Source organism: Pagrus major, chromosome 22 (genome assembly GCF_040436345.1).
Source record: "Pagrus major chromosome 22, Pma_NU_1.0".
NCBI classification, from domain to species: Eukaryota; Metazoa; Chordata; class Actinopteri; order Spariformes; family Sparidae; genus Pagrus; species Pagrus major.
The window spans coordinates 29,213,980-29,228,588 of NC_133236.1; the positions used below are offsets into that span (position 1 = coordinate 29,213,980).

At 43.8% G+C, this 14,609-nt stretch overlaps 2 protein-coding genes across 2 annotated transcripts; one reads left to right on the forward strand and one right to left on the reverse strand.

Moving 5' to 3' along the window:
• The first annotated feature begins 963 nt into the window (after positions 1 to 963).
• On the forward strand, positions 964 to 5,005 carry stmn4 (stathmin-like 4). The gene is made up of 5 exons (XM_073492963.1): positions 964 to 1,049; positions 1,340 to 1,435; positions 1,610 to 1,815; positions 3,179 to 3,370; positions 4,735 to 5,005. The coding sequence occupies exons 1-5, from the start codon at positions 1,037 to 1,039 to the stop codon at positions 4,792 to 4,794; spliced, it is 567 nt and encodes a 188-aa protein (XP_073349064.1). The 5' UTR covers positions 964 to 1,036; the 3' UTR covers positions 4,795 to 5,005.
• Positions 5,006 to 7,707: 2,702 nt separating this feature from the next.
• il17a/f3 (interleukin 17a/f3) lies at positions 7,708 to 10,352 on the reverse strand. The gene is made up of 4 exons (XM_073493431.1): positions 10,299 to 10,352; positions 9,928 to 10,139; positions 9,684 to 9,827; positions 7,708 to 8,572 (listed from the first exon to the last, which is right to left on the reverse strand). The coding sequence occupies exons 1-4, from the start codon at positions 10,305 to 10,307 to the stop codon at positions 8,452 to 8,454; spliced, it is 486 nt and encodes a 161-aa protein (XP_073349532.1). The 5' UTR covers positions 10,308 to 10,352; the 3' UTR covers positions 7,708 to 8,451.
• Positions 10,353 to 14,609: the final 4,257 nt, after the last annotated feature.

The following is a 14,609-nucleotide window of genomic DNA, read 5'->3' on the forward strand; positions in this document are numbered from 1 at the left end:
AAAACATTAAATCTGAGTGGAGAGATGAGACAGTGACCTTCTTCATGTTAATAAATGAAACTAACATAAATCTCATATTTCCATCATGTACTCTTTGTGGTTTTCCACCGTTTTAGGTTCAAGTTGCATCTTTTAATGACGTCATCTTGTTGCTCCGTCTTCTTCTTCTGCAACGATTTAATGGCACCGGACTGGAGAATTGAGTGGAGCGCCACCACTGATACCTCACTGAGCCAACGCCCGGTAGTGTCATCACAGCAGCGCTGGATGAAAACGCACATTAATTCACATTTTCTGTCGACAGTTTTGTGGGAATTAGGCTGAAATCGGCGCTGAATGAGGAAGTTAAAGTTGGAGTTAAACATTTTCATAGATTTGGGGTTCTTCATTGAGGGACGACCAAACTTTTTGGTGGAAAAACCTTAAATATGTGTTTTAATCTCTTCAAAGATGTCCGTAGGGGATCTTTTGAGTTTGTTCTCTGAGAGTTACCCAGAGGCATTGTGGGAAACACAAGCAAACACTGACATAAGAGTGGACCTGGCATCACAGATCAGTGATTTATATCAGTTTTAAGAATGCACATTTTCCACTGAAGGAGCTTTAGAGCACTATTAAAGGAGGGACGGGACATTTTCGTCCACATGTGAACAAGACGATGGCGTCTGATGACGTCCTCAGGTCAAATGTTACATGATAGTACGTCTTGTTTCGAACTCTCTCTCGTTGAGGCCTCTGGTTTGATTCCCAGCCTGTCGAGGGAATGAAGCTGACAAACTCCTCTGGCCCGGCCGATATTTATGCTTTCATGCGGAGCTGTTCTCTCATTGGTTGAATTAAACCTCAGTGGGAGGTGCTTACACGAGTGCTCTGCAGTCTTGTTCGTTCCCTCCTCACAAACTGCTCGTCACAGTCGTTATATGACCTTTAAAGCTGCTTCATTCAGTCCTTCCTCTCTGTCTTGCATGTGTCTCTCTCCCCGACAGACTGAGAAGGATCTTCAGCATCCCTGAAGAGTTACGTACACGGTGACAACATGACTCTGGCAGGTAAATGCAGCCGCAGCACAAAGTCCAACACCTCCTCCCTTTTACTGTACACACTGCGTATGAGTCTAACGAGCATTATCTCAGCCACATGTCTGTGCACAGACATTATGAAGGTTATAATAACATAATGAGAGTGGTTAGTCGCTGCCACTGGAGCAGGAGACTCACATCAGCAGTCCTTGAATGCCTATTCATCATTTATTTTGAGTCAACACAATGTGTGTGTGTGTGTGTGTGTGTGTGTGTGTGTGTGTGTGTGTGTGTGTGTGTGTGTGTGTGTGTGTCCTCAGCCTACAAAGAGAAGGTCAAAGAGCTCCCCCTGGTGTCTCTGTTCTGTGCCTGCCTGAACCCACAGACTGCAGAAAAACCTACGTACAAGGCAGAAGGTAAAAATAAACCAGTCACACACACACCAACACTCGTACAGGGAGAGTATACAGTGTTACAGCCAACAGGCTGAGAGCTGAGACATGTAGAGTGTAGACTGTATGGAAACCACAAACCACACGATGCACCAGAAGTCACATGCTGATGGTAACGTGTTCGATCCCACACCACAGATGCGGTGGACCTCGGCTGGTGCGTCATCAAAGACGTGGAGGTGATCGAGCTGAACAAGCGGGCATCCGGCCAGGCCTTCGAGGTCATCCTCAAGCCTCCGTCCTTCGACGGCGTGCCAGACCTGAACACCTCCATGCCGCAGCGCCGCGACCCGTCTCTGGAGGAGATCCAGAAGAAGCTGGAGGCCGCAGAGGAGAGGCGGAAGGTGAGGGGAGGAGCGTCCACAACGAGAAACCCAATTGGACAGACCCTAACCCGTAAACCTAACCCATAACCCTAACCCGAGCTATTTGTAGCTCATTGGAGCATTGTCCAACATCTGACAGCACTCTTTGTGAGCAGCCTGATTTATCAACTCTGGGGAGAAAAGGGTGGAAACGGATGAAAGGAAGGAGTTGATGGAAAGGAAGGGAGGAAACCTGAGCAGAGGGAGGCGGGAGGATGAAAAGAGGGGACATGAAAGTACAAGGACAATCACACAAGGACACTCACAATGGCTCATATTCATCAAGCAGAGAGGATGGGGGAGAGAGAGGGGGGAGGAAAGGTGAGAGGCGAGCTGGCACGGAGAAAATGTGTCCTGCAACAGGACGTCCAGCAGACATCTGCAACGTCACGTTTCCATCAGCTGTCGTTAGTTTATTAAGCTCCTGGAATAATAATAATGTCTCTTCCTGCTAAAGTCAAAACTTTATGTAGTCGTTTCAGATCAGTTTCCTTTTTCTTCCTGCTTTTGTTGGTTTGAAGTGGGCGGGGCTTAGTTTGATATAAGAGATGTCGTGCACCAATCAGGATTTAGCAGCATTTTGAATCAGATTTGCTCAGTCTGATAAAATCACACCAGCATCAGACCACAGCGACCCAACACAGGCACAGTGAGATAGTGCACATCTGTGATCTGACACCACGAAGTGTTGAACTGTAAGTGTTGTCTGTAAATAAGCAGCCTTTAATAACCTCGTGAATATTCATGTATCTTTTGCATCTCAGATCTTAGAGTGAAAACTTTGGGTAGTCGGTCGTTTCTAGTTTCTGATTAGCGTATTATTGTAAATTGCGACAACGATACGATAAAGATACGACTTTGATTCGGTTCGATACAGGTTCCTGCGATCGATCAGAGACGATATCATCAGCCCATCAGTTACATTTACATCAACTCCCATTTCTCTGAAATCCAAAATATTTCCACACTGCCGACTTATTCCCGAGTGGGGAGTAAAAAATAGTCCTCGTAGTCTTTTTCTCCGTCTTTTTCTTGGCACTTTCATCATACAAATGACACACACCTCAGAGACGAGTAAACCAAAACATGACGTCACACACACACAGTGTCTCCAGGGCCGGTGTCAGAGAGACTGAACATCTGAACCCATCTGAACATGATCTCTTAATGGTGCCTGTCAGGTGCTCAGGTCCAGGTGGTCCAGTGCATATCCTGCCTCTTGTCTTGCCTCAAAGACCTCCCTGATTGTGGCTGATATCCTCGTTCTCATCTGCAGTTAAACGAAGGTGAAATCTCTGTTGATTTACCGTCAGTGTATTTTACCGTCTCTGTCTCCTTCCAGTGCCAGGAGGCTGAGCTGCTGAAGCACCTGGCGGAGAAGAGGGAGCACGAGCGCGAGGTGATCCAGAAGGCCTTCGAGGAGAACAACAACTTCATCAAGCACGCCAAGGAGAAGCTCAAGCAGAAGATGGAGGCCAACAAGGAGAACAGGGAGGCCCTGCTGGCCGCCATGCTGGAGAGGCTGCAGGAGAAGGTACAGTCCACTCCCTTACCCTCACAGAGAGCTCGTACCAGGCGTATTGAACTATTGGTGTTGTTGAAAGAATAGTTTGACATTTTGAGAAATATCCAAAATAAATGGGGACAACAAAACTTTTAGTCTGGTGTCACGGTTTCAGTGCGCTGAAAAGTTATTGCACTTTAAAACCGCTACAAAGACGTGCAGCTCAAGAGACGAGTGCCCGCCAGGCGCTCTACAGGCAAACAGTGGTTTTGCTGGTGACGTGTTTCTGGCGATCCGTCTTGGTGTGATCATCCACTGAGAAAGACGGCCTTGACTTTGTACGTGACGTAGCACTGTGTCTTTTGTGAGAGTGTGCCTCCCGGTGCGTGACAGAAGTACCAGCACATTGTCTCAGCAGCAGCAGAGACGTTTATGCTATCAGGATTACTGAAGTTACATTAGTGAGTCATAAAGTGTCCAGATGAGACCGACTGTCTCCCACAGCTCCCCCTGAGCTGAGAGGATATAACCTGAAACTAGACAAGGTTCAGCAGGAATTAACTGCATTACACTGCACACACAGTTGTGTTGTTATGTTGTATAAACTACTTCAACGTAAGTCCTCGGTGTTATTCATAGTTGAGGAGCCAGTTGTCGGACTGTGAAAAGTTAGCGACCAGCGACGAGCCAGGCAGGAGTGTAAAACCAGAGGTCCCTCAACTAAATCTGTAAAGATCCACAAATGTAGAAAAAGTAACCTGCACAATCACGTTAATCACTGACTTCACAGACGGAGTAACAACAAGTAATGCATTTTTTTTTTTGCTTGCGGTGGCAAAACATAACCAGCAGGAACACAGGGACCCTCCCCTGCTTATAATAGTTTTAATAACTACACAGAACAACAAATGTTGAATCCAAGTCATCACCATTGGTACGCTAGCAGCAAGCTAATGTAGCCCAGCACAAAGAGCCCGGCTACCATCATCTCCAAGCTCACAAATTAACACGTTATGTCTTTTTTTTGTCCATCAACAACACATAAAAAGTTTCAAGCATGCCAGATTTAAACGGCAGCTTGTTTATCAGATCTGTATTTCTACTTTTCCTTTAACCAGCAACGTTTTTATTGAGACCGAATGTTGTGAGTGTTTTCTGAGTGCAAGTGAGGCGAGCCTTATAATAAACTGGGCTTCTATTTTAACACTCGATCAGCGATCATGAATAATATATGAGGAGGAAAAGAGTTGTTAGCTCTCGATCATTCCCCCGTTCACATCTTTAGGAGCTGCTGCTGAGCCGCTGCCTCGTCCTGCCAGCATCTCCCCTCCCTCATTAATGCTGATGTATTCATGAATGCTAATGACTCTGGTGTTGCTGTGTGTGTCTTGCAGGACAAACATGCAGAGGAAGTGAGGAAGAACAAGGAGCTGAAGGAGGAAGCCTGCCGGTAGATGAGCAGAGAAGAAGGAGCAAGACTGGGAGTTTTCTGAGTCGGTAACACAAAAAAAAACAAAAAAGGAAATGAAAAGAAAACAGTGCAGAAAAAAAAGAACTCAAAAGCAACTCGAACAAAAGGGAAAAGACCAGTTTTCATATTTGATGTACGCTGTAGCGGTTCTGACAAAGCTGTACAAAGTTTAGCAACTCTTGATGTTGAAATTCAAAAAGGATCTTTTTTTCTAAGGGAACGTGGGCGGGGGGGCGGCTACAAAACACACTATTACAAACGTTAGAAGAGAAAGTGGCTGTTTGTTGGGAATGAAAGGAGGTGAACATTTAAATCGTAGCTCTCTCGTGTCTTCAGTCAGAAAAGCAGGATTTTATTCCCTGCGTGATGTTTCGGCGCCGTCACCTGAGCTGTTTTTACAGAAATTGTCACTGATCAACCAATTACACTGTTTCTTTCCAACCAGACTGTAACTGTAGAGGAGGGAGCTGTGATCTAAAGTCTTACCTTGTTCAAAAATAAATAATAATAACAATAATAATAATAATAAGTGCGATGTGCTTGAAAAAAACTGGACACAGATGTAGTTTAGGAGTCAGTCACAACCAAGACAAGTGAGAGTGAGAGTCCCAGTCTTCTCCAGTCTTTGATTTACAGGATATTTCCCAGTCGATACACATAAACAGAACATAACACACGAGCTGCTGGTGGATTCAAAATAAAAGTTGATTTCCCTGGGTCCGCCGCTCTCATGCTAATTCTTCACTGCACCGGTTTGTGGGGGGATTGTTGGGTTCACCTGGGGACGTCTGCGTCTGCTAAACTCTGGTTCATGAATATAAAAATGAGGCTTTTGTTTCCTTACAGCGTTTCCGGGAGAAAAAAGAAAGACGCTCTGCTGTTTTCTGCCACTTTCAGGCTCTTTGTGAAACTTTAACTGTAGTGTAGTCGTAGAACAGTGACATGCATTTGAGTCTCTTTAGATTTAGAGCACTGACTGCACTCTTATTTCATTAAGCACAACTCAAAAGCACATATGCATACAAGCAGGGCAGTGAGTATATACAGCATAAACAATAATAACATCACAACTGGTAGTAAATGATAGAAGCAGTTCAGAATTTGGACACATTTGGGTTTGAAGCGATGAGTTTTGCAGGTGAGCAGTCGACGGTCTCCCTTTGCTTTGGCATGTGTCACTGTGCTCTGATTGTCAGTTTATTATTGAAACCTAAAAGAGTCAAACAGATGAAATCTGCTCGAGTTGTTGAGTCATACTGACTTGATTGGGATGTCTAAAACATTTGCACTGTACCGGGGAGTCGTGAAACATCGGGGTTTGTACTTGCTGTAACTGTGTGTCGCTGTGTATCGAGGCTGGATTGATTGTATCTATTTGGCATGGTCAGTAAAAAACAGCTTGACTGAAATCACACCTGTGCTCTCGCTCTCATCATTGATCATTTGTCGACTGACAGCATGATGTCTTTTATACACACACACACACACACACACACACACACACACACACAGGTAGGCCTCGCAGGTGTGACAGTGTTTGTTGATTGGGCAGCAAAGAGTCTGTTAACTTTCCTTCAGCTTCTTTAATCAGCGTGAGCGTTTACATCCGACTCTGTGCTCACAACACTGTCGCACACCTGACTCCACCGTTACACCTCGACCTGTCCCCCTGCAAACAACAGCAACACGTAACGTAACTTAAATAGTAATTAAAGTGCCATATATGAAAGCCTTAATAATTATGTCTTCAACCTAAAGTACAAAATAATGCAGTGTGTTCTTAAATAGTGCAACTCACCACAGTGTACTTAAATAACAATAAGATAATATACTGTGTACAGTCACTGCTGTTATACAAGTAGCAAAAGGCTTTTTTGCCCTCAGTCTTGCCTCTCAGGTTACATACTGCACAGGCTGAAATACAAACCTGCAGTGAAAAGCTTCTGTGGACCATGTTTGTGGTCTGGTTCTGTACTAGAGACACACTAGAACTGAACATCAGTCCAAATGAAGACAGTGAAGCACAGTTAGATGATCTGTGCACAGTGGTGCCCTCTACAGGAGATGTTAGTCTTTGTCAGTCACAAAACATTACAATGAGGCCACACATGCCATAAATATCTATAAACAGGGGAATCAGAGCCGCTGCAGCTGCTCAGAGCCGGTCAGCTCTGCAGGAGAGGGTCCGGTACAGATCCAGAACTTCTGGAGGATTGAACACCTGATTCTGGTCTGATCCGGAGACGTTTACTGACGGGAGGAGAGCGCAGAGATTTCTTTTTAACTTCTGGGATTAAAAAGTGGATTTATCTTCACTCCTGTTCATCAACCTGACTGCAGGTGACCTCCGTTATCTGGTGTTAATGTTCTGTGATGTTCAGCTAATAGTGAGTTCTGGATTAACCGGGTTGACTTGAGTTTAAACACACAGGCTACTGAACGGTAATCTGGCTGTTTGGGGCAGATAAAGGATGTGTGAGTAACACAACTAACACAAACGAAACACAAATCCTGCAGTCAAACTCACTTCACTGGTGATATAAATACACCTTTAAACAACCAGCACTGCAGATACAAATATAGCTGATATGACTCAGGCACAGTTGTGAGAGTGTGTAGTGATTTTTATCTCCGTCACACCGAGAGGGTGATTCACGTCTCTCTCGTACTGATGTTACCAGCCTGGGCTTTACTCGGTCCTGGATCGGAAAAGAAATCAGTGGTATCGTACACAGCTAGTAAAATCGTGAATATCCAGCGTGACCTTTAAAAGGACACAGATGCAGTATTATATTATTCACTGCATCTAAAGCTCCAAACATAAACACACATCAGACAATAAAAAATGTTTTATTCAACAAGATTTCATATTTCACAATTAGACTTCAAAGTTTGGATAAAAAACTTTAATAAAACCTTCTGATATTGTTCACAATGAAATAACAGGGTCATGATGAAATGTGAAGTGAAACACAGACTTTAACCTGAAAGACATGAAAATAAGACACAACTTTAAAATATCATCAACATATCAAATACAAATCTAATCTATTATATCTAATATAACACCCAATCATGAGTCAGCTGTCCTGAGAAAACACATCGAGAAAATATTTTGAATTGATCATACTACCACTACTACTAATAATAATAATACTAATACTAACAACAACAACAACAACAACAACAACAATAATAATAATAATAATATTAATAATAATAATTAACAATTGAATTCGTCACTTTTTAAAAGAAAGTGCTTTATATGGCTGAAACATTTAATCTGCAATGAAACCAATAAAATCAAGAAGATTGAAAATAGTACAAAAACAAAATAGAGCAGAATACATGATAATAATAATAATAATAATAATAATAATAATAATAGTACTGATAATAATGATAAAGCCATGAATCAACAATATGATCCATTCATTATGTGTCTTAATAACACAGTTATTATTGTTAATAAGTCACAAAATGAACACTAGTCCTCGTGGTTGACAGCTGAGGATGATCTGAAGGGTCTCACTGAGGCTGCTCTGTCGTCTTCTGTCCACAGGGGGGCACCACAATCAACACAAGTTCCTTTAAACTGTAAAAGTACAGTGAAACTGTCGCTGACCTCAGACCTGTGGTGTCACTGCTGTACGACGCTGGGCCTCACACAGGTGCAGCCCACTGCGATCATCTCCGTCCCCAGCAGGAAGGTGTACTTCTTCCTCGCCTTCCTCCCTCCTCTGTTACCGAGCCTCGGGACTCTGCAGCGGGACGGGACAATTAATGAGGACTGAATACACACAAATACATGTGACATGATGACATAGATCATTATAAGATTAGTGTTAGATCATCTCGCTCTGAACAAACAAGTACAAATTATGAGAAGTCTGTTAATGACTAATGTTTGAAAGCTAACGTGCTAATGCTAACCAGGCCCGAGGAAGAGCGCCAGGCTCTCAAGCCAGTTTTCGTAGCAGCCAAACTAACATTGTGAGAGAAGCGTCTGTAAAACGGTGGATACATTTATTTTTTAGCATCACGACCCCCGAGACACGACTCGTTTCACTGTCAGGATCTGAGCCATTCGGTCCAATAACATTTGGAAAGTTTAGAAGAGCATTGTTGGTTTAAAGTAAGTAGACAACTCAACAAAATATTCTAGATATTATAATATATTTTTACATCTAAATGCAGAAATGTTACATATTATATCTTTAAGTACAGTGAATGCATCATCTGTTAAAAAATGCCAAACCCTTTGTACTGCCTTTCAACAGGGAGGTCAGTCAGGAAGAAAACTGGCACCACTGTCTCTAACATTAATATTTATTTCTTTTCATGCGTCGTGTCCTCGAAAATCTCTGTGATAAGTCTTGCGGCTGCAGAGCCTGACCTCAGTGTTCCTCTCTTGTAGATAATAAACATCAGATTACTTTTAGTTTTCATATTCTCGCTGCTTCAAGCCGTAATAGAAGTGAAGTGATTTATCAGCCATGTGTCTCATAATATACACTCACACACTGCTCACCTCCTGGGAAACACTGATCTACTGTCAGCCTCGCCGGGAGGTTTACATTAAAACAATCTGGTGAAAAAGAAACACAGATCTTTGACACGATATCGAGCCTCTGCCTCTGAATACTAACTTCCTCTGTTTGCCTCATTGATAAAGTCGGTTTACACTTCTGAGTGGCGCCTGCCCTTGTTGTGTCCCACCCTGCAGTTTGTTTCAACAGGAAATGCATCAGATAAAGAGATAAATGCTCGTCAAATAACAATTCATGTTATTTAGGTTGGCTCGACCTCACTTGTAGCACTAGAAACAAAAGCAGAGGCAGAAACTGCATCATTAAGACCACAGTGGCTGACCTGTGGAGGACCAGGCCCTGGTAGTAGATCGGTTTAGCCTCCAGGGCTGCATCCTCTCCTCCACCCTGCAGGCTCAGACAGCCGGAGGTCAGGCACTGAGCCTGAGAGATCTTCTGCGGCAAGCGAGACGGCACAAAGGATTCTCTAGAGAGGGAAGGAAAACACGTTTATGATTCAGATTACAGGCTTCAGAAGTTTAAAACTTTGGCACAAACTGTAAAGACATGGAATAAAAATGCCTCACCTGTACGTCCAGGGCGACAGAGACATGCTGGCGATGTCTGAGGTGGACACGCCGCCGATCTGAACGTGCACTGAGGGATCCAGGTGCAGTCTCACCGTCCTGCCCTTCAGTCCGGTTCCCCGCCCCAACTTCACCGAGACCGTCTGGCCTTTCCTGGTGGCGTGCAGAAGCGTGGCCAGGCCCAGCACCAGCACCAGCAAAGCTCTCAAAACCTAAACAGGAGAACACCGAGGACGGGCAGAGGACAAAACAAACAAACAGCAGCTGCAGAGTCGTGGCTGAAAGTTTTCAGTCGATTGATAAATGTGTGAGTGCTTGGATGGTATTATTGCACACACACTGATGGCGATGAATGAAAGACACAAACTCACCAGCTGCATGACCGAGTCGTCTCACCTGCCTCCACCAGCGCCGCTCTGCTGTCTGCTGACGACTACACGCTCTCTGTGTTTATATGCAGCCACACTGTGTTTGTGTGTGTTGGCAAGATGTGCGCTGCATTTCCGCTATGACATGTCGATCTGCAAACCAGATAAGACTTTTTTTGGTCAGCAGTTTTGTTCTTTGTGGTGCCTATTTTAGATCCACCTGTGCAGGCGTATGTTTCATTGTCTTGGCTTCTGTCATTACAGTACCTGACCCGACACGTTTCAAATATACAGACAGAAGAAACAGATTTGAAAAAACATTCTTGTATTTAAATACAAACTTTGTACTTCTCTTAAACAACTGTACTTTTTTTTTTCATGAAGTCACAGTTGATGGAGAATTTCAAACTTTGATGAGTGAGGTGACACCTTCATATCTGAGCCGTCAAAAGGTGTGAAAACTTTTTTCACGTTGCTGCGAAATCAGAACGCTGTGTCATGCTTTCACGGCAAAAAAGATGTTTTCGAGCTGGAAGGAAACGAGCCGGCGATGTGAAACTCCAACTGAAACATATTTCACCAGTGGCCAAATCAAACCAGAGGGGATTTCTTCAACCCAAGTTAAAACAATCAAACAATTATTTGTGACGTCCTCAGTTTAAAAATAGGCCTGAAAGAGATACGTTTTGAAATCCCACGACATTTCATAACGTATCCTCAGTGGTGGTCTCCGGATGTTTGAGGGGGCAGGGGCGAAAAAATAAAAAGGGCACCAGCTGTGTGCGGCGATGCACCAACGTTCAGAAAGTCGTGACACATTTATAGTGAAACAGTCACAAACCCTGGCTGAGATTTACATTTTTATCATTATAACTGCAGCTCCGTGATAAAACACACGGGAGACTTAAACATGTTTTACTGGGAGGGCACGTCATCATGTTTTATCTGCTCTCTCAGAGGGCATCACTTTGTTACGTCCCTGTAAGAAAACATCAGAGACAATTCAATGTGAACTTTAACTTCATTCTGAGTTACATAAAGCACATCACCAGTAGCTCCACCTACTCACTGCCATCCCACGCCAAACGATGTAGGTCAAGTAAACACCTGACCTGAAAGTCTTCTGGTTCTGGGAATAAATCAGCATAACGACTAACAAGCAGCGTGATAACATCTTCTCTCTCCGTGTCTCGTACGACTCAAAGGAGCCTGCTAACTGGAGCACAGTGCGACTGGATGTTAAGAGAAATGGTTTCAGAACATGTTGAAGCTGCGTCACACTGTTACAATCAAACTATTAAAGAAAATGATCGACAATGAATGACCAGGATAGATCACCGCGAAGTTAGACATTTGATAATTGGAGTTTTTATGAAGCAGCACACGAGCAGCCTCACTATCAAACACAATATTGCAGTTTTGCACTGTATGGAGGCCAATTTAAAGGATCAAACGAGGGTCATGTGATACATCTGTTTTGTCTCATCATTATGATTGAGTTTAATCAACATAAAAACAAATAGTTTAATGTCACTGTAACATTTATATTCCCCGCACAAATTATTTTGTTGTGTGATTAAAACATTTCTGGGTCACGTGACACACTTTGTTTTGAGTCCGTTGTATTCGTACTTTATTCCACTGACCTAAAAAATGTAAGTTGAGTGAGTAAGTTTTTAATCACGTCCACGAGTGTGTGAAGGTCCATGTGACGTGACTGTGTACACATGGCTCTGAGCGAACACCCACCCACGTCTAATAACAGCGGGGACCACAGCGCTGTGTGATGGAAAACCAAGATGGACGATGAATTTGAAGAAAGGCTGTGTGAAGACGTCTGTCACCTCCCTTCTTCTTTGTGACACACAGCAGCTCTTCTTTTTCATTTAGGATGTTTTTGATGTGAGGAACACATTGATCTACTGGCCTGAACTACTAACGTCCGTGGTGTCCGTGTGCACGTATGTGGAGTATAACCCAGGCCTGAATCTGTATCATGTCTTTCCAATATCTGAAAAAATAAACCCTGCTGACATCACTCTGCTTTTAGCTCTATTTCGGTCTTTACCAACTCTCAAGGGGAAAAAAAACTTCTTCTGTAGCGGCTAAATGTCACTGTATTTACCAGCTGCCAGGTTGCTATCTCAGTCCGTGTGCTGGGCAGCTGGCTTACAGTGGGTTCATCAATACTTCAGTAGACGTAAAAACAATGTGCTGAAAGATGCTGCGATGCCCTGCAGAGCTGAGGGGAGCTGCAGAGACAGACGCTGATTCTCTGTGGGTTTGTTGCTGCCAGTCAGCACTTTCCCATTACATGTTATTTATTTAAAAATATTAATTAGTGCAGCTCTGAAGATGAAGTATGTGGAAACAAAACTGGCTGATTGGCGGCACAATTTGGCTTTTAGGTTTTACATGCAGGAGGCCTGTTTTAGTTTTCCACGATGAGCAGAGCCGCAGCAGTTCTTTCCTTCTCTTCATAATGTTTTTATCTTCTTTTGCCGAACAGAACTTTCTCTTTCTCCAAATTATTCCCAGTGAAGTGCTCCGACAAGCCAGTCAGCTAGTTCGGTCGGTTATATAACACCGAGCAGCTTTATTTCCCAAAGGCTCGACACCAAGTGACGGCGCCAAGTTCAAGATCATTTATTCATATTGCCGCTCGTTGCGAGTGGAGGCGAAGCTTTTACATCCAACCAATCAATAATCAATCACAGGACGAAATGAACAACAGATGAAAGGGAGAGGAGAGAGCGAAGTACAAGGCAGAATATTAATGCAGAGCCGCTGGTTTTATATCCACAAAGAGCGAAGAGATGATCTGGGATGAACGTTCAGAGGTGGAAGGTGTTAGTTAGGTGGAGCTGTGGTCAGAAATGAAACTGCTGCTGAAGTGTGAGTTTAGTGTCCCATAGTTCATATTGGTCCCGGGGCAGCTCAGATGAAAGACAGGTGGCCGGAAAAAACGACTTTCACCTCATCTGATGTGTTTCTACTGAAGAGCATGAAAGAAAGATGAATATCAACGACTTCCTCACTGAACTCACTATAAAATCCCCCTTATCAGTCTGTAAACCTCTGGGTTTCTGTAGATGCTGATACCGTCTGTCGGGAACTGCTTCTGATGCATCTGCAGTTTTCTTGGCCTGCTGAGGTAGGCTACTCAGTCTGGACCCTCCTGAAAGGATCAGCAGTTCTGATTATACTGAAATGAGGGAAAGTAATGAGAGAAAGGTAAATGTTTGAATGTAGTGCAGCTTGATTTCTTCCCCTCTTGTTGGAAAACTTCCAGGGAATGAAGAAATGTTTGCACATGTTGGACGAGATCATTTTCTCACAGTCGTATTTGTTGTCTTGAAGTGACATTTCAGGAGTTATTTATGTGAACATCAGCTGGGAAGCTAAGGCCAGCAGCCAGTTAGCTTAGCGTAGCATAGAGACTGGAAATGGAGGGGAAACAATTAGTCTCGCTCTGTTGGAAGGAAGCAAAACCTTCATGAAAACACAACTTGTTTTTATTCTGCAGGTTTTGTATGGATCAAACAAGACTCTATATGTACCAGACATATGAACGTGATAGCGATCATCTCATCTATGCACCATAGCAAGTAAGTGTTTATCAAAATGTTGATCTAAACTATAACAAAAGAGAAAAGATAAGAACAAGCCGTCACTGGTAATTCGGTAATCTTGAGTCTGACAAGCAGCTGCAAAAGAAACTAAAACTAAAGACCTGGCTGAGGGGAAAGACGCGAGGACGGTGCAGGCTGTAGCTTTTGATACACTTTGTGATATGAGTCAGCCGTGGGTGTTGCAGAGAGGTCGTCGCCTCGTGTCCTGGATGATGGTGGCAGCAGGTGCACGCTCATCATGTGTGTTCGGTGCACTAAAACACAGTTGGGTAACGTTACGGGGCCCAGAGAGTGGGTGCAGCGACGCTCTGCAGCCCCACCGCCTCAACCAACATCTGCGTCATGGTGAACCTGATCAACTGTTAATGGGGTGAAGCAGAGCAGTGATTTTCTGAGCGGTGCACTGCACAGACCTGCAGGGCCTGCCTCCCACACAGAGCAGGGTCTGGATTCACTTGGGGGCCGTCAGACGATGTTTCTTGTAAACACACTGCTAAGGAAGCAGAAAGAGGTTTAATGATTTGAGAACAGCTCTTCTGGGAAATCATAAAGTCCCCGAGCGTAACAGAAGCATTTTCTCCAGAAAATTGTATTTACTTAAGAACACAGCACAAAATGACCAACATCAGACGAGCAGTGACTCTCCTGGAGATGCAGAGATGGTAGATACTGTACACAAAGC